This window comes from Crinia signifera, chromosome 7 (genome assembly GCF_055691185.1).
Source record: "Crinia signifera chromosome 7, ASM5569118v1, whole genome shotgun sequence".
NCBI lineage: Eukaryota > Metazoa > Chordata > Amphibia > Anura > Myobatrachidae > Crinia > Crinia signifera.
Genome location: NC_139223.1, coordinates 112,319,722 through 112,345,196, shown reverse-complemented (window position 1 = coordinate 112,345,196; position 25,475 = coordinate 112,319,722). Strand labels below are relative to the sequence as shown.

At 42.9% G+C, this 25,475-nt stretch overlaps 1 protein-coding gene across 4 annotated transcripts in view; it reads left to right on the top strand.

Moving 5' to 3' along the window:
* The window catches only part of EPB41L5 (erythrocyte membrane protein band 4.1 like 5), a 90,936-nt gene that overhangs the window by 39,495 nt on the left and 25,966 nt on the right, over positions 1–25,475 (top strand). For 3 of the 4 annotated variants that reach the window (XM_083153648.1, XM_083153647.1, XM_083153646.1), the window contains exons 6-16: positions 1,212–1,256; positions 2,727–2,779; positions 8,412–8,532; positions 9,126–9,213; positions 10,505–10,593; positions 14,135–14,204; positions 15,113–15,282; positions 16,776–16,882; positions 18,516–18,543; positions 19,080–19,128; positions 19,344–19,459. In XM_083153648.1, coding sequence (XP_083009774.1) covers positions 1,212–1,256; positions 2,727–2,779; positions 8,412–8,532; positions 9,126–9,213; positions 10,505–10,593; positions 14,135–14,204; positions 15,113–15,282; positions 16,776–16,882; positions 18,516–18,543; positions 19,080–19,128; positions 19,344–19,459 — 936 coding nt within the window. Of the gene's footprint in view, positions 1–1,211; positions 1,257–2,726; positions 2,780–8,411; positions 8,533–9,125; positions 9,214–10,504; positions 10,594–14,134; positions 14,205–15,112; positions 15,283–16,775; positions 16,883–18,515; positions 18,544–19,079; positions 19,129–19,343; positions 19,460–20,783; positions 22,421–25,475 lie in introns of those variants that run through there. The other variant, XM_083153650.1, reaches the window with a different exon arrangement.

Sequence of the window (25,475 nt, the reverse complement as noted above, 5' to 3'; positions counted from 1 at the left end):
TCTGTTTACAACCAAACTTTAATGGCACTGAGGACTCCACAGTATAAACCGCTGTTGTGAAAGCTATCCCTCCTTCCTGTCGCAGGTCTGTCAGACTGATCTGCTAAACAATCCAATGCAATTTTTCTGTCCTGTTGAACTCCGTATTGAATAATTTCCAAATCCTGACCTGTTTACATCAGTGATGGGCAACAGTCAGTTCTCCACTGGTGTTTTAATGACCTCAGTGAATTGTGTCATGCAATGTTACCAGTTATATGATAATACTGCATTTTGTAATATTTGTTTTATTATGCTTTAAACTACACTAAAATATGAAGTTTACTAGCTTAGGTGTGATGGGAGACTAAACGTTGTATGAAACATTTTCCTGCATTGCTTTCAGAGAGCTGCATAAAATGATTACTAAATCTAGAATACAGATGTATTTATCGTACATGTTAAGAACCTTGTGTCACTCAAGGTGCCTATATGTGATCCCGCTGGCATCTCATAGCACAGTACAAAAAGTATGTGCTACACATAGTTTTTGTAATGCCTTCTGATTGCATCACATGCGATGCGATCTAGTTCAAAACACACTGGAAAAATTGTACCGTGTATGGGCATCTTCAGACATTTGACTTTTTTTTTAGTTTACTTTTCAGAAACACCGATATTTGAGCTGAGCTACAATTCTTGGCAGATAGTTGTCAACGCATGTATAAAATGGGAGTCTGAAAACAGCGGAGAACCTACAGTATGCAGTTGTTCCACAGCTTTCCAAACTTTGCCATACAGATTTTAAGGCTATGCATGCTTAATTCCAGAATATGAAATCAAATTGACTGAGTTAGTAATAAATTCACCTGTGATCAAGCATGGAAAGCCTTAAAACCTGGAATGTAATTTAGGTTGCTTGGGAAACTGGTTTATTTTGATAACCCAGCTACACATATATCCAGTTTTTTGCTGCTTTGTGAACATCTACACAAACCATGTAAATGTTGCCTTCTTGCAGCAACTGTGTTTTTTTACTGAGGGGTGTGATGACAAAATATGAAAAAGAAAAAAAAAAAAAAGATTCCATGTATACTTGCCCCCATTACACAGCATAACTGGCTTCCTCCAATGTGGGTAGCTAGTGGGTCTCCTATCTGGTCTCCTTGGAGTTGTTGTAGTGCTCCTACTACCTGGTGATTCTTCATTATTTGCCGCACTTTCTATTTCAGATACCTGTTTGTGCTGCAACTAAAACAAGATATCCTAAGTGGAAAGTAAGTGTTTCTGTGTGTGACACTCTATTATGCTCCCTGACTTATTTTATTTTTTTAATAGCACTCACTTCTTAATTTTTTATATGTTTGGAACACACCTAAGCTATTGAAAACGCTGAGATTTACTATACATATCTTTAAACTGTATCATTAATAGGGAGCAGTATGTATAGCAGTCTCTAGTAGTAGTTGTAACAAGCGTTAATGTGCAGATCTATGGAGAAATATATAGAATATAATCTGTGATCGTGCTCAGTGAAAAAAATGTGTGGATCCCAGGGGCCCCTCACTTTATTAAGTGTCGGTACTTCTCTGCTGTTTCTGGGTCCCATCAGATATTCTACTTTTGAGGGTCCCCCCCCCCCCCATTACTGACCCTACAATGCCAGTTTGGGGGGGGGGGCAGAATAAAGTGAGCAACAAATATGAGGAGGAAGTTTTAGTTCTCGCCAGCATCGACCCAGGCTCGGCTACTCCTTGGCCACTGGTGCTCTGTGGATACCTGGCTGCTGGTACACTCCTGTTCCTGCGCTCCATGCTCTGCTGCACCCCAGTCGCTGGTGCTCTTCTGCGTCGGCTCCACTGGATTTTCTATAGCAGAGCACTTCCCTGGGGGGGTATGCTATAAGGCGCCCACAGTCGGCATTCTGGCTGTTGTTTCTTCGACATTGGTATCCCGATTGTCAGGAGTCCGGCATGGGGGGACACATTCAAACCCCTTGCGGACTCTCTGCACTCGTCGCCTATTCTCTTTCTATATGGGTCGTGGGCCCCACAAGGGAAGATAGGCCCAACTTACATGGCCTATCTTCCCTTGTCTGTACTTTAGAGTAAAATGTGCGCTCTGGTTCATATTTGTGATCACTTTATATTAGGCTGGTGGCTCCTGCCACAAAACCTCAGGAGTGTTGTATCCAATGTGGATTTCTGAGCCTGCGTTCAGTTTCTTGTATTATATGAAGTCAGTATCTACTGTATCTTTATCCAGCAATAAATATATTGATTTGTGTATCCAGTTAACATCAAAACACATTGCATTCATTCACTCATTCATTAACCAGCTTTGTCAAATCTGTTTCTTTTCAACCACACACATATGGAAGGCCCAGTTCTGGTCACAGTCTAGTCCAGTGGTAGCCAACTCCAGTCCTCGAGAGCTACCAACAGTTCACATTCTCCAGACCACCTAGCTGCTGCACAGGTGCACTCATTACTCGCTGACACATTTTAAAAGATCCACAGGTGGAGCTAATTACTTCACTTGTGATTCTGTGAGGAGATCTGGAAAACAATAACTGTTGGTAGCTCTCGAGGACTGGAGTTGGCTACCCCTGGTCTAGTCAGTACTGATTTGATTTTTGTATTTTTTGTATTTTATTATTATTATTATTATTATTATTATTATTATTATTATTATTTTTTAGCAGAATAGATTGTTAAGGTTATTAACTTGTATGTTTTGTCTGTCAGGTTAGAATGTCCATTTGATACCTGTGTGCAGTTGGCAGCATACACCCTACAAGGTAAGGGGCACATAGCTTGACTATTACTGAAATAAATCTATACTAGAGCTGGCCATACATCAGAAAGATCGATCTTAAGATCGATTGCGCTCATGATTGTGTACAATTTCCCTTGAAATCCCCGGCAGTCCTTGGTGGTTTTTGGACACACAATCTGCACACAATCCATCTTACAATCAGTCATACAATCCATCTGCTGTATGATTGTGTATGCAAGATGTGCACACAATCTGCATACAATCCATCATACAATCAGTCATACAATCCATCTGATGATTGATTGTATGATTTGTGTACACAAGATGTGCATACAATCCATCTTACAATCAATTGAGATTGTATGATTGGGTACAATATCTTTCTGATGTATGGCCACCTTTACCTTTTCTGTGCTCTACCTCACTGCACCATGGTAAAGCTGGGGTACACATCTACAGATTTATCTGTCCAATCTATGTGGTGGGAACAGAAAGCTGGAAATTATATTGGAATAAATGACAATTAAAAATTTGCTCCCAAACTCTGGAAAACAGACGGTCAGTCAGAAAAAATTGGTTAAATCGGATATTACAAATTATACAAGCAATTTTTTTTTTTTTTTTTATTCCAGTGCTTGGGAGGAAAGATTTCATTTGCTGATTTTACATTTCCAGGTTTTATTACCACCAGCCAGATACATGTTTTGTGTGTGTATCCAGCTTAAGGTGTACTATTCCAACGATGACCCGATCTGTGTGGCGTTTGTATATTCTCCTTGTATGGGTTTCCTCCCCCCATAAAACAAAAATATATACTGGTAGGTTAACTGACTCCACAAAATGAGCCCTAGCCTGAATGTGTGTGCATGTAAGGAATATAGATTGTAAGTTCCATGGGAAAACTTATGTGAATGGTAAAATATTCTCTGTAAATTGCTTGAGACTGTGCGCTTTATAAATAGTTGGTAGTAATTAAATAACTAGAACATATTTTGTCATAACCTTCATGAAGGTTTCTATTCTTTTGTGAAATGTAATCTGGCAGTATGTGGGAGCCAACTATCTTCTCTTTGCTTTTACACACTTTGGGGCAGATGTATGAATCACTGATAAAGTGCCTGGTACTTTATCATCGGCCAGTCAGCTACTTATTGTTAAGTTACATGCTGGGTTTAAAAAGACAGTTAGGAGCTGGTTGGCCAGTGATAAAGTACCAGCACTTTACCACTTCTCCTCCGTTATCACTGCTTCATACATCTACCCCACAAAACAGGCAAAATAGTCTGCCAAGTACTTAAGAAAAATCAAACTTCTTTCATTTTTTTTTTTTTCCCTTTCCTAATACATTGTGGGTGACTAATGACCTCCCGGCAGTCTAGATTCAGATGGTCAGTACACCGACGTCAGAATCCCCACTGTTAAAAGCCTGACCGTTGGGATCCCCGACTTAGGGGGGGGGGGGTACACACCAGAACGATTAGGGCTCAATTCCATCAATCTGGATCCAATTCCGACCGATTGGATGCAGATTGTATGTAGATTGATGTTTAGGTCCAATTCCGATTCCAATCCGATGCGCGTCCCCGCTGTCGTTTGGTTGTTTTACAGATCCTACCTGCTGCAGGTAGGATCTGTAAAAGATCCATTCAACTGGATACAGACTCAGATCGGATTGGGATCAGATTGGATGCAGATCGTTAGCAGATTGTGTGCTCCAACAGATCGTGCGACCATCACACAATCTGCTAATGATCTACTAACAATCAGGATCGTTCTGGTGTGTACCAGGCCTAACAGCAGTTATGAGAGAGAGAGAGTAGAACCTGTAGTGAGCCACCAAGCCAGCAGTGTGGCGATTACAGTGAGCCCGCAAGGGGCATTATAGCGCTCCTGACGGAGTAGCGGCAGTCGGGATTCCGAAGTTGGCTGATGACAGTCTGAATACCGACTGTCGACTCCCATACCACACCCCTTATTGTTTAGGTGTAGAGGAAACCTTTGCCCTAACTGTACGATAAGTAGACAGAAACTGACGGTCGGTGTCCTCCTACCGGTTTCATAATCCTTCACTACATGAATGCAGGCTGGGCTATCACCTGGGCCTGTGGAGACCATAGAGTGGGACCTTACAGAAGGGGCTGGCGGCAGAAGCCCCATAGTATAGCGGTGGCAGGATAGCAGCTGCTGAGCTCTCAGCCAATCAGATTTTTAAAATACCTGTCAAATGACTGTCCGTTCTCTGCTTGGCTGAGAGCTCATTTGACAGGTATTTAAAAAATCTAAGACCCGCAACTGCACATCCCGTCCCGCAGCGCTGCTGAAGGATATCTGTGATCATCACACCGCCCGGCCAGGTCAGCGCCACCAGCCAAGCGCTCAGAGACCCGCTGCCCGCCCCACTGCTCCCCCGGTTAGTCTGCATGCATATGTCTGTCAGGTGGGCAGGCATATGCATACAGGGCGGTCTGACATGATCTTATGTGCTGAGCGTCTGACCTCCCTGATCCGGTCCGATGCGCATGGGACCTCGGATCTGATCCGATATCACACACCTGCGATTTTGGGCCGATTTCCCCCGGTTAGCGGCCCAAAGTGCCAAAATCATCCCAAAATCGCATAGTGTATCGGGGCCTTTAGTCTGTTTGCATGGCAGTATCAGTCTGTCTGTGTAACAGCATCTCTGTGTCATCAAGTACCTGTGTATGTCTGTTTGACACATGCACAAGTGTTTTTTGGGGGGGTTTTTGTGTGCAGGATTATGCAGAACCTGTCCACCTACGTAGGTCACATCACAAGTTGGGGAGACGATGGCTGGTCTGAGGGAGAAGTTGGATAGGTGTGTTGGGTGGTGTATTAGTTACAACGACTAGTTGGTCGATTGGTCAGTTGGAGGAAGGTTGGTCTGATGTATGGCCACCATTAGTCTTAATGCCTTTATGGGACTTTTGTCTGCCTGTAAGTGATCCATATAATGGCCTATTTCGGTGACGTTGGTTGAAATGAGGATGCGGTATACTTAAACTGTGTCCATGTCGGCATAGACACCAAAAAAAGTGAGAGAAACGCATGTTGACCTTTTTTAATGCAGAGAGTTTGACCATGTCGACCTAATGCATAGTGACATTATTCGTGTTGACTTTTTCACTTTCTACAAATAGTGGTCGACCTAAACAGTGTCGACGTAATGATACATACTCATATCACTCCCTGGTTCCTTGTCATCCATCAACCGACGTACATCACAAATAACCTCCGTTTGGGCTCATGTCAGAAAATGTGATCATGGTAGAATCTGGTTATCAGATTTCTTTGATAAATTGTGAGGGTATTTTTCATTCTCTGTCTGCTCTTTGTTTTAACAATATATTAATAAGTGTGAGAAGTTGTGTGTAGTAATACTATTCGTGTTTTAGAAATGTTTGAAATGCTGTCCCTTTTTGGGAGTGGTGTCTGATGCCAACCCCCAAAAGTCCTTCTTTGCCTCCCAAAATATTTTCTGGCACTAAAATGTTTATATTCTTTATTCTGCATTTAAAAATTGTTCTGTTTTAGAGCTGTACTTTTGGGATGGCTGCACATGTGTTCGATAACAAATTATTTGTACTTCTTTATCTGTGGTTGTGTTTCTTGCCAAGTTCCAGGCATGAATGCTGTGTCCAGTGGTAGTGTAGATAGCCCCCCTGTCTGTCTGCTGGGTGGATAAGAAGATTTTGTCTAGATGACATGGGATGTTAATCTGGATTTAGTAGCATCATGTCTGGCTGCTTGTGAAACCTGCTATTTACAGAAGAATCGTGCACAGACCTTGCCTGCATCTTTCTTGTTAACCACCCCTGTGCTTTTGTACTATTCTGTGCAAAATGCACTGAGTTCTTGAAACGTTGGGTCCAAGTGCATTCTGCTCCCTAATCTTTCAGCATGAAGGAGTTTGTTTTTCCCAAAGCCATAAGTGTGTGTGGGATCCACAGGCCATTAACTGACAGTTATCCCTAGAATTCCAAGTGCCTTGAACTCTGTGAGCAGCTTCCTTTTTAAAATAGAATTAATTAGGTAGCGCTAATATACAATTGAAGTGTGTGTAGTGTTAAACAAAAAATATTTGTTAGTGAATAGATGTTTTCAGGTCTTTTGCAGTGGTAGGTTGTTCATCTCCACTTGTACTCCGCTACTTTGTTTCAGATCCTCGAGTAAGCAAGTATTCTAGACGTGGCTGCTGTTTTAAGAATCTGTCATTTATACCACTTTCAGACATGCCACCTGGCATTTTGAGTTCCGGGTCATTTTGCTGGGTGCAGTCTGACCCCCTTTCACACTGAGCAGCAAATTACAAGGTTAAAAATGTCAGCCCGGTAACTTTACACTGCATTCTTCAGTGTAAAAGCGTCAACCCGGGGCAGGGTCTGTGACTTGGGATTTAAGACCCGGGTTAACCCTTTCACACTGCTTAACCCAGTTAATTTTGACGTTCGGTGTGAAAGGGGCATAAGTCTTTGTTGGATATAATACCCCGTAGGCTCAAACCCGTATCGTTTAATAAAATACTTTTTCAAGGAAAAAGTAGGCTCCAACGTTTCACCAAAGACTATCACGGCAGCTGGCATCTCTGGACCAACGCACTATGCTTTATAGTTGGAGCAGGAATTGCATCTGTTAGATTAACCACTTCAGACCTGACAACGAGCAGTACGGGGAACTGGGGGCCGCAATTTATACCTGCCATTTCTGGGGAATTCTATCTGACAGACTAATCACCAGGTTCTTGAAACAGCAGCCATGTCTGGAATACTTGGTGTCTGAGGGACCTGAAGCAGATGTAACGTGCGGAGTAAATACTGGCTGCTTTTATTCTTACACTGCAATTTAGATTTCAGTTTGCGCACACCCCACCCAAATGTAACACTCTCTGATCCTGTTACATCAGCCCCACATGCAGTGCACATGGTATTGTCCATTTTAAAGAAGGAATTTGCTTTTGCAAATCAACCAGCATCACCCCCGAACTAAAAGCTTATTGCCCTAAGATGTTTTATGTGCGTATAATAAACGCTAGAAAATGATCTTTCCAATCTGGCTGGGTAGAACGAAAATCTGGAAACAATTGACCATTTGCTCCTAAACACGGAAAACATGGTCCTACAGACAAATTGGTCAATTTAAGGCCCATACACACTAGAAAATATGAAAGACTAAAGATATTGGTGAACTATTTCCCTTGAGCTGATCATGAAAGATATTGAACCTCTACACTAAACGCTGGGTGCAAATGACATGAGCAATAGTGGCAGAATGTCAAGATGTCAATATCGTTAACAATGATGGTGGGGGGGGGGGGGGTGTCATTGTTAAAGATATTAGACCTATACACTAGAAGTTATTGCCATCAATATCGTTCACAAGCCCCTTTCTGAATGAGATTGATGCCAGTATCTTCTAGTGTGTGTGTGTACCTTTATGCAGATGACTGCTTTTTTTCTTCATTTTCCAGCATTTTGGAGTCAATTGTAATTTGTTCCCAGAAATTTCCAGATAATCTTCTAGTGTGTATGGGCCGTAAGTGATGTTGGGGGAAAAAAGGTGTAAAAATAATAAAAACAAAACAGTATTGCACATGTTGTAATATCTCCCAGTTGATCTAGTGTTTTGCCTTTTTTCAGGGGAGCTGGGAGATTTTGACCCTTTGGAACATTCTCCAGATCTAGTATCAGAATTTCGCTTTGTGTCGACTCAGACTGAGGAGCTGGAGCTGGCGGTGTTTGAGAAGTGGAAAGAATTCAGGTAGAATTTGTTGTCAAAAGATATGATTGCATTTATTTGTACTACACTGATTTCTTTCTAGACTAGTGTTTCTTTAAAATGGGTTGCATCCATCTCAGAATGAGTTTCTGACTCTCTAGTCCCCATACATTAGTCCGACTTGTCCTAGGGACAAGTTGGACTTGATTTCCCCTGCAGCTCCCCAGGAGGGGTCACTCACGATTAGGCACTTGATGTGCCAAGTTTTGGCATCAGCAAGAAGTGACTAAACAGGCAAAAACTCCCCCAATTCCACTGATAAATCATGGATCGGCAAGTTGGTTGACTAAATTTGACTTAAAAACTACTTAATTGGATACAGCCCTTTGACTTCAGGACTCTAACTGATTTTTTTTTCCTCCAACCATACAAATATTTTTATTTAAGGTATATTTGCAAATTGTGTCAACGTTTTTAATACATTCACAGCTGTATCTTATTGATGATAAATTAAAATAAACAAAAATAATAAATATATATTACGCTTTTTCTATGTGTATATAATAATATTTTAATTTTTGTAGTGCATGTATCTCTCTTGACATGTGTTACTAACTAGTTTTTCTGTTTACTAGGGGACAGACTCCTTCTGAGGCTGAGACCAATTATCTCAACAAAGCAAAGTGGCTGGAGATGTACGGTGTGGACATGCATATTGTAAAGGTGAGTGATACCCACTGGCGTTGTCATTGTTGTTCTTACTAGATGCTACTGAAACATATTCGTTATTGGTGTCTCAGGCACTCGAAGCATAATCGGTGTTAAGCAGTCATCTGAGCCGCAATAACTTGTGATTTGGAACTTTATTATTATTATTATACCCATAAGCCAGGCATGGCCAAACTGTGGCCCTCCAGCTGTTGTGAAATTACACATCCCAGCATGCCCTGCCATAGATTTAGCATTCCCTAATTATAAAACTGGCAAGTCATGATGGGACTTGTACAGATGGGGCAGGTCCCATCTTTGCAGAGGATGGCGATGGCGACGGCAGCCGCCATTCTCTGCCAGCACCATATCTATAGCGAGAAGGGGACGCGCGCGCACGAGAGGCACTCGCGTCCCCTTCTGACGGCGCTTCCAGCGCGTCACCCGGGGTCCCCGCCGCCTGGCCGCACACCCCCCCCCCCCAACCCTGTCCGTCTCCCTGAAGCGGAGACAGACGGGGTTCCCGTCGCCCCGCCAACGGAGATTGAGACGCGCGTGCATCTCAGTCAGATGGTTAGCGAGGCTGCTGGCGTATCGCCAGCGCTGACGTTCTGGCGATTTGCCAGCAAAGAAGAAGCCTGCCCCATCTGTAGTTTCACAACAGCTGGAGGGCTATAGTTTGACCACACCCACTATAAGGGTTTTAGAGCACCTAGCAATACATACTTGAGCAAAGCAAGAAAATAACTTGCAATTTAGGTCAAGTACATGGTAAATAAAAGATAGTTGCTTCAGGGGACAGGACACTGAAATAATGATTTAGGATGGCAGAGAACTAATATAATATTCACCCCTATACATGAAAGAAGTGCAGCAGCACTTGTGAGGGCCACAAAAAGTCTAGGTGGGTGAGCACCTTACACTCCTACAGCTGTGGTGATATTTCACTGAAAACTTTATAAACAAAGAGAGAGCCCATTCTATATAATGTCATCTTGGGCCGGTGAGTTTGTCTGAAAGGGGTATCTAATTTTTCCATTCACCCCATAAAACAGATTTGGCAACACAAGGGGATAGTGGAGAACAGGATAGTGGAGGTTTAAAAGCTTATTGCCGAAGCTGGCTACAGTTTGTGACCAAAGTACTGAATGCACACCCCATACAATGTTCACGAACTAATACGTTTTATTGTTTGTTGACCCCACCACGAGCACATCACTAGTAATAGAATTCATCCCTTTGAATGTTTATCGATCTCCTGTATTTTTTACTGATTTATGCTCTGCACTTGCTGTAACTTGGACAGGCTCGAGATGGTAATGACTATCAACTCGGACTGACTCCTACAGGAGTCCTGGTATTTGAAGGTGAAAGCAAAATTGGATTGTTCTTCTGGTAAGTTCTTTAATTGAAGATTAGTTATTTAATGTATGTACCCAGCTTAATCTGTCTTTTAATGCATGAGTGCAAATGGCCACTGCTAATTTTCTCCCAAACAAACAAAAATGAGCAATCAGAAAAATTGGATAAATTTGAAAGCTTTCCAGAATTTCGGAAACAATGATTAACTGTTATTTGCTCCCGTACTTTACCAGAATTTTGTTCCAACCAGTCAGATTGGGCATGAAATCTGACTGTAACCCGAAATAACCCAGAGCAAGTGTATTATGTGACTTCTTAATTATAAATGTATTTATCTATATTTATATAGCACACCCCCTTATCTGCAACACTTTTTTTTTTTTACAGAGAAATAGTCATTCACTAGATACATGTAGGTGCTTTGGAGCTGTGATTGCACCCTCGGGAGAACTCCTGTTATATGATCCACCTCTTAGGTTTCATTTCGGCACTGCTTTTATGGTTGGCTCCATTTTGTGGGAACAGCTGCTTTATATAGGCATATATTCAATGCCGTGGGCGAGCGGTGACTGTGAGCAGGACTTTTTGCTCGCAGTCACCGCTCACCCTGTCAGTATTCAACTGACCCCCCTCATTCGCAAATTCCCCCTCGCTCCGTTTTTTGAGCGAGGGGGAATTTGCGAATGTGCCTCCAAAAGCTGCGAGAGCCGAGGCTAATTACAGCGAGTTTGCTGCACTAGCCGCGGCTCTGGCAGTTTAGGGGAATCCTTGCCGTTCTGTGACAGCGAGGATTCCCCCGAACGTTGCATAGTGCGAGCGGCCGGCGCGGGGGTTAAACTGCGAAGATCACTGGTTTTCTGTGATCCTCGCAGTTTAACCCCCTCGCCGGCCGCTCGCACCAGCATTGAATACTGCTAATAGAGGCACTTCTAAAGAGGAAACCCATGTGCAAACTCAGTCTGGGCTACCTCTTCTCTAGCCAGCACTGCTGTAGACTATGGGACCCTAGTGCTGTCTAAGTGTCTACTATATGTGCGCAAGTCTCTGGGGAAAATGGCGCTACTGACATTATTTTCCCAGTTATTTTCTTAGTAGAAACTAGCATTGCTGCCACTGATGGGTAAGTTAATGGAAAAAATTAGTGCAGGATGCGAATGTGCGGGGGACCGAATGGATTAGAATCTGTGCCATAGTCTGTATCAAGCGTTCCCTAAATTTGGGCCATGGCATTGGGAGAGTCATCATTCTTTGTAGCATACACACTGGGCGATTATTTTAAACAACATTGCTCAGAAGGGCCAAAATGAGCTATAGTGTTTTAAAATATTGCATAGTGTGTACGAACCTTTTGGCAGAGTCTACCTGAAATAGGATTTCTGCTTTCTCTGATTGCAGAGTTTGTATTCACTTCTAGTGGCTGATTTGGATTTAGTGCAGGTATGTCCAAACTATGGCCCTCCAGCTGTTGGGAAACTACACATCCCAGCATGCCTTGCAATCATTATAGCATTCCCTAATAGCAAAGCTGTGGCAAGGCGTGATGGAATTTTGTAGTTTTATAACATCTGGAGGGCCATAGCTTGGACATGCCTGATTTAGTGTGTATCTTCTCCATAACCTCTGGGTATGTAGGGCCTGATTCAGGTTGGGTCCCTTAGCGAGCCCCATTGGCTGCTTAGCAAGCCCATATAAACGCCTCCCGGTCGCTGACCTACAAATGATTTCTCTCCCATTCGGTAAAAAAAAGTCAGAGCAGTCAGAGTCTTCCTGCTGTTCGCTGCCATGTTTACAAAAAGGTTGGATAGATATTTATTGGTTAAAAAAATCCGGTGGTACAACCAACAATCTTTATTTGTCCAAAATTAAATCAAGACATGATTCATATACTGTATAGGGATATAATCAATAGAACATACCCTCTAACCAAATATTAAATGTTAACTACTATGTAAGTAGTAGTTTATGCACTATTCCCGTTTTGGGGGGACTTTGATTTTCTTCTAATTTTATTTATTTATTTTTTTACTGCTCTATTACCATAGTGACTTTTTTTACCTTGTCTTCTATACGGGCTTTATTGTTTAAGCAACATATACTGCACTATTCCCTTTTTTAGCCGCAATTGTCCACTTCGATTTAGGACTGAATACTGGATTAAGATGAGATCAGCTACTTATTTTGCTTGTGGTAAATTACCAAAAGATTGTGCATATCCAGGGTCATTTGGTGTGCAGTATGCTCTAGACACACAGCCTGGATGTTGTACAGTACAGGTGGTGATGCGTGACCAGTTTGACCTCTTAAGTCAGGCTTAAAAAGAAACCATTCTGTGTTCCCAGCGTTCTCATATTTTGTAGAAATCTCAAAAGAAGTCTTGCTTAAGCCTGCCTCTTAAATTGTAGCACTTCTCTGCTGAACAGCCACAAGCAATCTATGCAAGTTTTCATTTTTTTTTTTTATATCCTGAATTAATAGCTATAACTTTGTAACACCGCATATATACTTTATTTCTGTAAGCAGCAGCCCTTATGGAACTACATGCCCCATTATAGTTTCTCTAGCCACTTGAGTGTTTTATTTATTTATTTTTAGTCCTTGCACGAAACAAGTTTACCACCGGGTGGCAGTGTAGTTACCTATTATTAAGCTGCTCTTTCATCTGCAGTGTAAAGATGAATAAGTCCAAGGGTTTACCTCACTCTGACGTGACCTTGCATGTTCCATGGAATGAAATACTAGTACACAGTGCTGTATGTGAAGGAGAGTCTCTTGTTTCTTCATCTCTGAGGAAGTGGAGCCTCTGGCTATTGTGTTGGGCAGAATCGTCTTTCATTGTGTGCTTCTAATTAGTCATCTTGTGATCCTAGGGTGTTGTCTTCTGTCTGGTCACAGCACATCCAAATCATCTGCTGTAAACCGCAGGCACTCACATTCTTTTTATTAATAAAATGCAGGAGGAATAGTTTGTGCATATTGGGGCTTCTATACACAGCTGGGTGCACTTCTGCCCTGAGTGTAAAGTATTTAAGACTCTTTGTATGTTCTCACTTATACCTTGTGTACACACTACTGTTGAGATGCATAAGTAAAGTATATATACATATCCCAATACCATACAGATGTTACTTGACAGAGTTAGGGTAAAGTGACTTTGACATTTACTACTATTTGTATGCAACATACTACTGTAATTAAGTGCTTACCAATTCAATTAGCAGCCGATACCTTGCCCCTTACTTACCAGAGTGCACTTTACTATATGGCCTGAGGAACAGCGAGGAAGGATCCACATAAAAACATACCTTGTGTTAACACGTGGGGGAAACCCATTAGATTCCACATTCTATGCAAAAATCTGTGTGCTACCATGCAGTGCAATGCTAAATTATTTCATAACTAATCTAGTTTTCAGTACACTAATGAATTAAAGTATGGTCATAGAGATGTCATTCCACAACTAGCCAAACATAAATCTAACTCTTCTTTTGACATTAAGATGTAGACTGGTTTTAACAAAACATGGTAGAGGAGGCGCCCCTCCCCCATACTGAAATATTTATCCTATCTCTTACAGGCCAAAAATAACTCGTCTAGATTTCAAGAAGACCAAACTGACACTGGTTGTGGTTGAAGATGATGAACAGGTGAGGCGTGTGTGACAGATCAGTCTGGTACATTTCATTTCCAACTGTACAGTAGCTTGAGGGCAGCAGAAAGCATGTGTACATCTGTGGCTTTTCTCTGTTTTTATAATTTTCCATTCTGTTTTGTCTCCTGGGTGTGCTCTTCTGTTGGAATCAATGGATGATCCACCAAATTACTATGGCTACAGAAACAATGTTTGTGCTTTTACATGCGTTAAGCAATATAAATAGTATGAATTTAAGAATAACTCCACCCATATCTCTTAATAAATTTGGGTGAAATTGTGCCATTCTAAGTTATTACTGGTTCTTTAACAGAAAAAAATATTACTTCTAATCAGTCACACACAAATGGAAGTTACTGCGATCCTTTTTATATAGACTTTTCCTGTCAGAGTACACAATGCAGTAACATATTGGTTGCCTCAGCATCTCAAAGTAAATATATACAGGCTCTTTTTGGTCCAGGCCATATAATCGTGTATGTTTAGTTAATGAATCATTTAGTTAATGAATCATATTCTTTTTAAGATGCAACCTTGAATGTAGAGGGAAACCTTGTGTTGTCTAAGAGCCATTGAATCCGGGATCGGTATGGAATCCCGGCATTCAAAATCCTGACTCCGAAATCCCGACAAGGGGGGGATGGGGATGCCCCCCCCCTCCCCTGCGGGCTTGCTGCTCTAACCGCGCAGCGGGCCCAGTGCCTCGCTACGCTCGGCACACTAATTTATTCTCCCTCTGTGGGTGTTGTGGACACCCATAGAGGGACAATGTGCAGGATTTCGGCGGTTGGGATTCCGACCACCGGGATACTGACTGCATCCCATTGAATCCTGACCCTATTTGTCCATAGCAGGCTGCCCATAGATCTTAAATACACCCTCCATTTTTTTTTAATCTTTCAGGGCAAGGAGCAGGAACACACGTTTGTGTTTAAGATGGACCACCCAAAAGCCTGCAAACACCTGTGGAAGTGTGCTGTAGAGCACCACACCTTCTTCCGTCTCCGTGGCCCTGTCCACAAGAGCTCCAGTCGCTCAGGATTTATACGTCTTGGTTCTCGCTTCAGATACAGGTAAGGAAGTATTCAATCTTATATTTTTTAGATTGGTTCTAATAGTTTGTTCCTATATAAAGCAATCCCTTCCCATTTTAGTAGCTGCTAATAGAATTGCTTTTTGTATGAGGGGACCTTTATATGTCAGAATTAAAGTTTCACTCTTCTCACACAGCTAGTTTGCCATCACACAATATTCAAAGATAATAGTGATCGGTATGAGGCTTTCTAAGTTTAACATTCCAGAAGGCCCAACACATCAAAAACCAACAAAACCGTGGAAAATATTTGAAAAAATTGTTAGAATTGACCATCTCCTCCGCCTTCTAATGACATTGTCGCGATGTTCACAACTGTCTCAGACCTCTCTGATGGAAGTGTCAGACAAAAGGGCTGTTTGATAGAGCTGCAGTTTTAACTTTTGTCAGTGATAGAAATCATCATTTTTCTGATGGTGGGGTCCAGTAGTGCTTTATGTCTAAAGTGGTCATGGGAGAAATGTATCAAACTGTCCAAAAGAGTGGAGAAGTGGGTATATGGCACTTAATATAAAGATCTTAATATGTATAGTTTAGAGCAGAGAAGGGAAAGTGGGGACATGATAGAAACTTTCAATTTATATTTTTTTTTTTTTAACAAGGTACAGGAGGGAGACATTCTTAACAGGAAGAGGAGCAACTAAACACAAGGACATGCACTGAAACTAGAGGGAGGAAGGTTCAGGGGAAATTTGAGGAAAAATTACTTCACATAAATTGGGTTATTCTTCATTCAGAAAGGCACAATCACACGCTAATGGACAAAACCATATGCACTGCAGGTGGGGCTGATGTAACGTGCAGAGAAAGTTAGATTTGGGTGGGGTTGTACTTCAAACTGATATCTATATTTGCAGTGTAAAAATAAAGCAGCCAGTGTTTACCCTGCACAGAAACAATAGAACACCCAAATTTAACTCTCTGCACATGTTACATCAGCCCCACCTGCAGTGCACATGGTTTTGTCCATTAGAGAGTGATTGTGTCTTTCCAAGTGAATCAGAATAACCCCCAAAGTATAGTGGTAAAGGCAAATACAGTAAAGTAATTTGAACATGCTAGTGATAGGCATATTGCTATCCTTATGCAGCCCACACACGCACCGATTTCAGCGTGCGTTGTGGGCTTAACTAGCACACACAGCATCGCATCGTATGCCTTGTGCATACGATGTGCATGCGATGCTGTGCTTGAAAAAGCAGGTGCAAAAAGTATGTGCAGCACATACTTTTTGTACTGTACGATGAGGTGCCGCGGGAGCGCGCACCCCATCGTACAGCATCGCACCGCCGGCATCGGCACGTGTGTGGTCTGCATTACAAAGAAATAAGTATCAAATATGGTTTGAGGTAACGTGTTTAAAAAATGGGCAGACTAGATGGGCCAAGTGGTTCTGATCTGCCGTCAAATTCTATGTTTAAATCAAATAAATCTTAATCTGATGAGTCTTCCTTTCCTTCTGTCTCTTGGTAGTGGGAAAACCGAATACCAGACCACAAAGTCCAGCAAGCCCCGGCGTTCAACCTCTTTTGAGCGCAGACCTAGCAAACGCTATTCCAGGAGAACCCTGTTAATGAGAGGTGTGATATAACAGCAGAATCCCAGTATAATAATACACAATGCAAGCATGTTTGGTGCACAGGATTGGTTAGTGCCTGTGTGCAGCAGCGGATGCTCTGTACAGAATAGAATGTGCTAGATGTATGATCAATATACCACATTTAGCGGTCTGTGCACTGAGAGCAGTAGCTTGTCATGTGTTTTTGAAGTGAAATTTTTTTATGGCTAAATTATCCTGAATTTTAAATATTTGTTTATTTTTCCCCTTCCTCCTATTAAACAGGCCGTGCAGGGCTTCAGTGACCCTGCCACAGAAAGTTTCTCCATTGATAGCCATTTCCATCTGCCCCTCTTATTAAAAAACCCTTCATTCTAGTAGTAGTCCGCATTTTATATCCAGTACTTTCTGTAATGACTGCTAGATAGCGAGAAAAAATGGTCACCATGTACTTTGATTTCGAGCTACATTGTAATCCTATCTAAAGGTGTCCATACACTACGATGACTTGCCGCAGCAGTGTATGCGAAGCCAATTCCCCTCGCTGCCCGGTATCTTCCCATATCGCATGCATTCCTTTTGTATGTGATCTATTGCGTGCAACCCTTTCCCCTGCTGCCGGGAGGGGGTCAGTCAGAGGTCGCATGTGCAGCAGGTCCACCTCCGACGCACATGGGACCGCGCATCGGATCTGATTTTAAACACCTCTAATTTGGCCACTTTTCACTTGATTTCTCGGCCCGATCCGATTGGGTGAAAAGTGGTCAAATCGGACTAGTGTGTGGCCGGCTTTAGTCTGCTGTGCAGTTAAACTTGCGCTTTGATGGCCTGATTCAAAAATAATTCACAGGAAATATTCAAATGCCATAGCCACCTAGTTTTATAATAAGCCACCCACCATCTGTTTTGTGAGACCCAGGAGCTTTGTACAAAGATGCTGCATTGCTCAAACTACGAAGTAGCACTCTCATAGCTGCAATTGCATCTTACAGCCATACTGCGCTGTGTATAAGGTTGCAGGCTGAGTCACACTGAAAATTGTTGTAACCTCCGTTAAACAGCCCATGATTGTCAATCACTTTGTAAATAGATTAAACATGCACAGTCAGACTGTCATTACTCCACTGCGAGTTCCAGTGACCAGTCTTAGTTTGCAGTGGTGTGGGTTGTTAGGTCTACAACAACTAGGTCGACATGGGTCTAGGATGACATGGGCAAGGTCGACAGTCAAAAGGTCGACATGGGGTTTTTCCACTGTTGTTTTTTTTTTTTTACTCAAATGTCGACATGGACGCAGTTTCAAGTGCACCGCATCCCCTCGGGCACAGTGCCTCGCTACGCTCGGCACACTATTTTATTCTCCCACCACATCCTAGTGGATGGTAGGGCATTAAATACCGCCTGTCGGCACAAAAAAACAGTGAAAAACCCCATGTCATCCTTTTAAAGGTCTACCTAATGCTTGTGTTGATCTAGACCCATGTCGACCTTGCTGCCTGTCGACCTAGTGGTGTCGACCCAATGCTTGTTAACCTAGCTGTTGTAGACCTAATGACCGTATCCCGTTTGCAGAGGGCTTTAATGTTACTTTCTTCTTAATGAATGCCTCCTAAATCCGACTTTTTTTTAATATATATATATTTCTTCATTTACAGCGCAGGCATCAAGACCGGAGCTCCCTAAGTGAGTACCGATGTACAGTATTCTGTAGCAACACACCTGTATAGATGCAGAATATATACACTGTGGCTATGTCAATGATGGTCCCAAGTAATGTTTTTTTTTTTTTTTTTTTTTTTCTTGGGGGGGGGGGGGGGCGCAGGCGCAACAGTACAGGTGTATTCCACATTTAGGGGCAGATTTTTAAAGCTTGGTGAAGGGATAATGTGGCCGGACATAATTAACCAACCAGTCAGCCCCTAAATGTCATTTTTAGAACATGGGCTGTAACTCGCCAGATAGGAGATGATTGGTGCGCTATCACCGATCATTTTATCACTTTAACAGGCTTAATAAATTTGCTGCTGAGTGACAGTGTATGGGAAACACTGACTTGGGAGCAGTAGCTCACTGTGTTAGCAGTAACTCTGTATACTGATTGGACAAGTTGCTTCGTGATCAGATCAGTAGGCCCTGTGACTGTGTGATGATGGTAACCATGGATGTAGAGGTGTGTGTGTGTCACCTGATCTTTTTAACCCTTTCTATTTTTATTGTAGCCGTGCTTCCCAACCTACGTCTGCAATTCAAACCAATGGATCACAGCAAGTATGAGGCCATTTCTCTTACATCTTGTGTATTAGACTGTCAAATCACATTTCGATGTCTATTGGCTCACACATTTTTATAATATATATGTGTGTGTGTGTGTGTGTGTGTGTGTATATGTGTGTATATGTATGTATATGTGGAATGGTACTAGGTATTAGGCAGATTATTTAATTTGTTGTACTGTGTCTCTGCCTCTCCTTTCACATTTCTAGGTGTGTCAAGGAAAGTCCCCTCTCCCCATAGTGACCTCATTACCTACAGAACCGGTACTGGTTGAGATAGAAAACCTTCCAAGAAGTCCAGGAGCTAATCACATAGAAAAAAAATGGTTTGTGTGCCACATTTTCCTAATGATCATTGTTCCCTTAGGGCTAAAGGCCCATACACACTGGGTGACTTTGAGCTGAAAGCCGCTCAAAACAGCCTGTTTGAGCAAGCTTTCAGCTCAACGCGCCCATTGTGTATGCCCCAGCGATTATGTGGCGAGCGCTGCTGCGTGCTCCCGCATCATCGCCGGGAAAGCCGCTCATCTGTTGGTAATACCAGCAGATGAGCGGTGTTGAGGACGGCTTTGCATAGCTCTGCGCTATGTAACGCCGTCCTCCCCCCTCCATCAGCGACAGGCAGAGGGAAAGCCTCTCGGTGTGTATGCACTGAGCAGCTTTCCCCGCAGCGATGATTGACATCATCACTGTCCATACACGCTGGGCATAGTCTCCCAGTGTGTATGGACCTTTAGTCCAAGCTTCAAGTTGCTGTTTGGTGACATACTGTAAAGCATATCAGTATAAAATAACATCTCTTCGCTCGCTCTCAGTTACTGCAACATAGAAGCATGCTGGTGGTCATGTGGTTTATTAGTGACCTATTTTACAGCAATTAATTATATTACAATAATGAACAGATCACTAAACTGATAATAACAAAAAGTAACATTCAAAAATAGTGTTTTAATGTTTATTGTTCTCAAAATGCAAAAGTGAATGAAGAGAGATCTATGAATTGTATTGTCTAAAAATGTGCCACTTACTGTCTTTGTGCTGTGCTGCTTTTCCTATACTAGGCTGCTGTAATCAAATCAAAAAACAAATTTTCATGCTGTGCAAATTTGTGCCATGATCGGCTCCTTGGCTGACGGTGACTGCTTGGTGGTTTGGGGGCATAGAAAAGGCTATGTGTTGGATCCTGCTGGTATTGGATATCAGGTGTGATATATTGATGTCCAAAGCTTGTACTATACTGTCATTTATTTGGCTTCATTTCTTTCTGTCTGGGCTTCTGGATCTCTAAATGATCGGTGTATTTCTTGTTCTTTTGCTCTGCTCTTTATTTGACATTCTCCATCAATGGAGAATTCAGATCTTGATTGGTTCTGCACAAAGCTTGAATCTGTTGTACATGTTATGTTCTGGTCTCTTTGAACCGCAGATTCTTCTTGCTCGGACCAGGAAACGTTTCTATGCTTTTCCTGATTCTTACTCCATAATCACCCTTTCTAAGATGATGGCTTAATGATTTTTGAGTATTCCACCTTCTTGCCTATGCTCCTCTCACTTTTGTGCTGGGTGCAGATCTGATATTGAGGCATTTTTTTTTTATTATTATTATTTCTGTACTGTTTTCTTGGCCTTAATTTTACTCTAAACATACAGGCTTAAAGTTGCTGTACAGGAAGGTGGAAGCCACTGCAGGGTGCAGTCCTCTTCTCCAACTCTGGTGACTGACAGAAGCTACACTCGTTTTGTTTATCAACAGAATGCAAAGAATGCTGGGAAACCAGTGGAGCTGTGGAGTGGTTTTACTGCCGGGACGGCCATGACTGATTTATAAAACCGATAATGGGTGGATTTTCAGACTTCTTTTAAGAAGGACCATAGTTGGCTTTAAACTACTGACTTCAATTATTCAACTGCAATGAAAATTAGCAATGTATCCAGTAGAGACTCCTGGTCACAAAATAATCAAAATTGGAAGTCTTTTGGCCTTGTCCCATTATTATAGATGCGTGGATGCAGTTGAGGCCTACCAGATAAATATTTCCATAAGTGTCCTTCTGTTTATCTGCAAGGAGTCTTGGATTTTCTTTGGGCTTTGGCACTATACATGGTACAAGGATGTACTGTTAACACCTTTTTCATGGAACGTTAACACAGGGATAGAGCAGTACATTTATACCTTTTAAAAGTTTTTATTATGGTTAATGTTAATTATCAATCACCCTGTAGAGTTGAAATTGAGAGTATATTTGAAATTTTGCTGAACCTCTCGATCGGACCTGTTGGTATAGAAATGTTTACCCGGTTCGCTCTCTCCCCAAGTTACCATGAACATGAACTGAATTTGGTTTAAACATTGACTCATGGTTTTAAAATAAATCAGAATATTCATGCCATAAGAAGTGTTCTGTTTATATAAAAAAAAAAAAAAAAAAGAAAAGACCTGGCACCTATTTTAAAATGATTTCAACATTAAACTTTTAATAGAATTTATTATTTTTGGAGAACAGTACTTTTTAGGTCAACATTGCTATTTAAAGGCCCATACACACTTTTTGGTTAAAATTTTAGATTTTTGGCTCAAAGGAGCTCTTTCCCATTTTGAGCTACTTCGCGCTATATGGGCAGGCGATGAGCACTAATGCACTCTCCCGCCTCATTTCTGTCTGAACCACTTTCCGTAGTCTCCTACTATGGAAAGCGGTTCACACCCCCTTCCCTCCCATAAAATTGCTGGGCCGGGTGAAAATCGGACAGCGATTTTCATAGCATCCGCTCTCGGGGGAAAAAATACCCAGTGTATGCACCTTAACAAAGCTAGGGTTGTCTGATGCCTACCAGGGAATAAACTGTGAAGTTTGTATGTTCTTCCCATTGTTGTGTGGTTTTCGTCGGAATGCTCCGTTCTATTGCTAGAAGTAGTAACATACTGGTATGTTAAGTTAAGGTGGCCATACATCTACAGATTGGGCTGGTTGGAACAAAATCCTGGTAATGGATGAGCGCAAATGACCGTTGACCATTTGCTTTGAATTGCTGGAAAACTGCCAAAAACTGGCAATCATCCATTACCATGTTTTTGTTCTATCCAGCCCAATCTGACAATCGATCTGTAGATGTATGGCCACCTTTTAGCCTCTGATAAAATAGAACCTACTGTATGTGTTTTGTGTGGTAAATAATTCAGACTGTAAGCTCCAGTGGGGTAGAGACTGATGTAAAAGATAAATATTTTCTGTAAAGCGCTGTGTAGACCGATGGCGCAATTTAAATAAATGTTCATAATCATTGTCTTTACATCCTCAACTTCTATTTATTGGTCCTTTTTGTTTTGTGCAACAGTAAATGCCTACTGCAGATATCCAATACTTCATATTAAGATTACAAACCAATATTAGATTAATTTAGAAATGCTCATTATTGTAGTGTATGTGAAGCTATACATAGATATTACAGTAAAATGAAATGGGCACATATGAGGAGTGTATTTTCGTGCATCTGGAAACTTACTGCATAAAGTGATCATTACATTGTATTTCTAAGTATTGGCTAGAGCAAACTTGGGGCAGTACGGATGGTGTAATGGTTAGCATTACTGCCTCACAGCACTGAGGTCATGTGTTAAATTCCCACCATGGCCCTAACTGTGCGGAGTTTGTATATTCTCCCCGTACTTGTGTGGGTTTCCTCCGGGTACTACGGTTTTCTCCCACAATCCAAAAATATACTGGTAGGCTAATTGGATCCCAACAAATTAACCCTAGAATGAATTTGTGTACTTGTGGTAGGGAATATAGATTGTAAGCTCCACTGGGGCAGGGACTGATGTGAATGTTAAAAATTCTCTGTAAAGCGCTGCAGAATATGTATACGCTATATAAGAAACGGTTAATAAATAAAATAAATATAGAGCAATCTCTGCCAAAGTTGCATATGCTGACACCACTTTCTGAACCAGCTGGACCAGTATGAAGGTACTATATGCTAGATAAAGGCCAAGGTGGTGGCGTGGGTTTTCTTCTCTTAGCCTCATGCACCCACAGTGTCATTCACCCTGAACCCGCTCTCCTTTTCTCCTCCTTTGAGTCTCACTCCATCCGTCTGTACTACCCCGTCTACCTCCGTGTCGCTGCAATCTACCGCCCCCCCTGGCCCTATCTCTCAATTTCTTGACAACTTCGCCGCCTGGCTTCCACACTTCCTCTCCTCTGACCTGCCATCTGTCATTCTTAGTGACTTTAACATCCCCTTGGATAACCCCACTGATCCTGGCATCTCCAAACTCCTCTCTTGGCCTATCTCAGTGGACTACCTCTCCCACCCACATCCAAGGACACTCCCTCGATCTCGTCTTCTCTCGCTCTTGTTCCCTTACTGACTACACTATCTCGGCTTTTCCTCTTTCTGACCATCACCTCACCTCCTTCTCCCTCACTGCTTCCCCCCTCCCAAGCGCATTGTCTCACGGCATAACGTCAACACACTTGATCTTGCTGCCTTCTCAAACATGCTGTGTCCTCTTCTCGCCCCAATCTCTGTCATGTCCTGCCCGAACCTCACCACCTCCCTCTATAATGACACCCTATCTTCAGCACTGGACTCTGTCTGCCCTCCCTCCTCTATCCCCCTTCGATGCTCCAACCCCCAACCGTGGCACTCGCCTATCACCCGATTCCTTAAAAAGTGCTCTCGCACTGCTGAGCGCTTCTGGAAGAAATCACGCTACCTCGCGGATTATCTCCATTTCAAATTCATTCTTTCCTCCTTCAGCTCTGCCCTTGCTCTGGCCAAGGAATCCTATTTCAAGTCCCTCATCCTTTCCCAATCATCCAACCCCCGCAGGCTCTTCGCCACCTTCTACTCCTCCCCCCCTCCTCCAGCTCTTCCGTCCTCCATTGTAGCTGCTGATTTTGCTACCTACTTTTCAACCAAAATCTCCTCTCTCAGGACTGCCATCACTGCTGCCATGACCTCACCCTCTCCCTCCTCCCCTCCTACATCTTTACTCCCCTCCTTCCAACCCCTGTCGTCATTTTACCCCACCACTGCCGCTGAAGTCCACTCTATCCTTCAATCCGCTTCTCCCTCCACCTGCCTGCTCGATCCTATCCCCTCCAATATTATGCGTTGTCTCAGTCCGTCAGTCTGCTCTCACCTGGCTCACCTCTTTAATCTTTCCCTATCCTCTGGGATCTTCCCTTCCTCCTTCAAACATGCTCTTGTCTCCCCAATTCTCAAAAAAACTAATCTGGAACCCAACTCTCCATTCAACTACAGGGCCATCTCCCTCCTTCCTTTTGCCTCCAAGCTCCTAGAACGTCTGACCTATAATCGTCTCCTAAGCCACCTTACTGCTAACTCCATTCTAGACCCCCTCCAATCTGGGTTCCGCCCTTTACATTCCACTGAAACTGCCCTGACCAAAGTCACTAACGATCTACCATTGGCTAAATCCAAAGGCCTCTTCTCTATCCTCATCCAGCTTGATCTGTCGGCTGCCTTTGACACTGTTGACCACCCTCTCACTGGCACGGTCTTCTCCTGGTTCACCTCATACCACTCTGATCGCTCCTTCTCCGTCTCCACTCCGAGCTCCTCCTCCTCCTATTACCCCGCAGCCAGTCGGTGTTCCCCAAGGGTCAGTCCTTGGCCCTCTCCTCTTCTCCCTCTACACCACCTCTCTGGGCACCCTCATCAGCTCCTATGGTTTCCATTACCACCTTTACGCTGATGATACCCTAATCTATCTCTCCTCCCCCGACCTATCCCCATCACTCCTGTCCAGGGTCTCCGAATGCCTCACGGCTATCTCAGCCTGGATGACCCAACGCTTCCTGAAACTAAACATGGCTAAAACTGAACTTCTAATCTTCCATCTCCCGAACATCCCCTCTTCTCCCACTATCTCCATCATCCAGCATTGGTGAAACAGAGATCACCTCCACCGACCAAACGCACTGCCTCGGTGTCATCATTGACTCCTCCCTCTCTTTCACCCCCCAAATTCGTGCTCTCAGTCTTGCCGCTTTCACCTACACAACATCTCATGCATCAGACCATTCCGCTCCACTGACGCAACCAAAATTCTCATTCACTCTCTTGTCATCTCCCGCCTTGACTACTGCAACATCCTTCTCTCTGGGCTACCTCTCACCCGCCTCGCACCTCTCCAATCCATTCTTAACGCTGCTGCTAGGCTCATCTTCCTCTCCCGCCGCTCTACCTCCGCCTCCCCCCTCTGTCTATCTCTTCACTGGCTCCCCATTCCTTTCTGAGTTCTCTTTAAACTCCTCACCACCACCTACAAGGCTCTCCTCCCCTGCCGCTCCTTGCCTCTCTTCACTGATC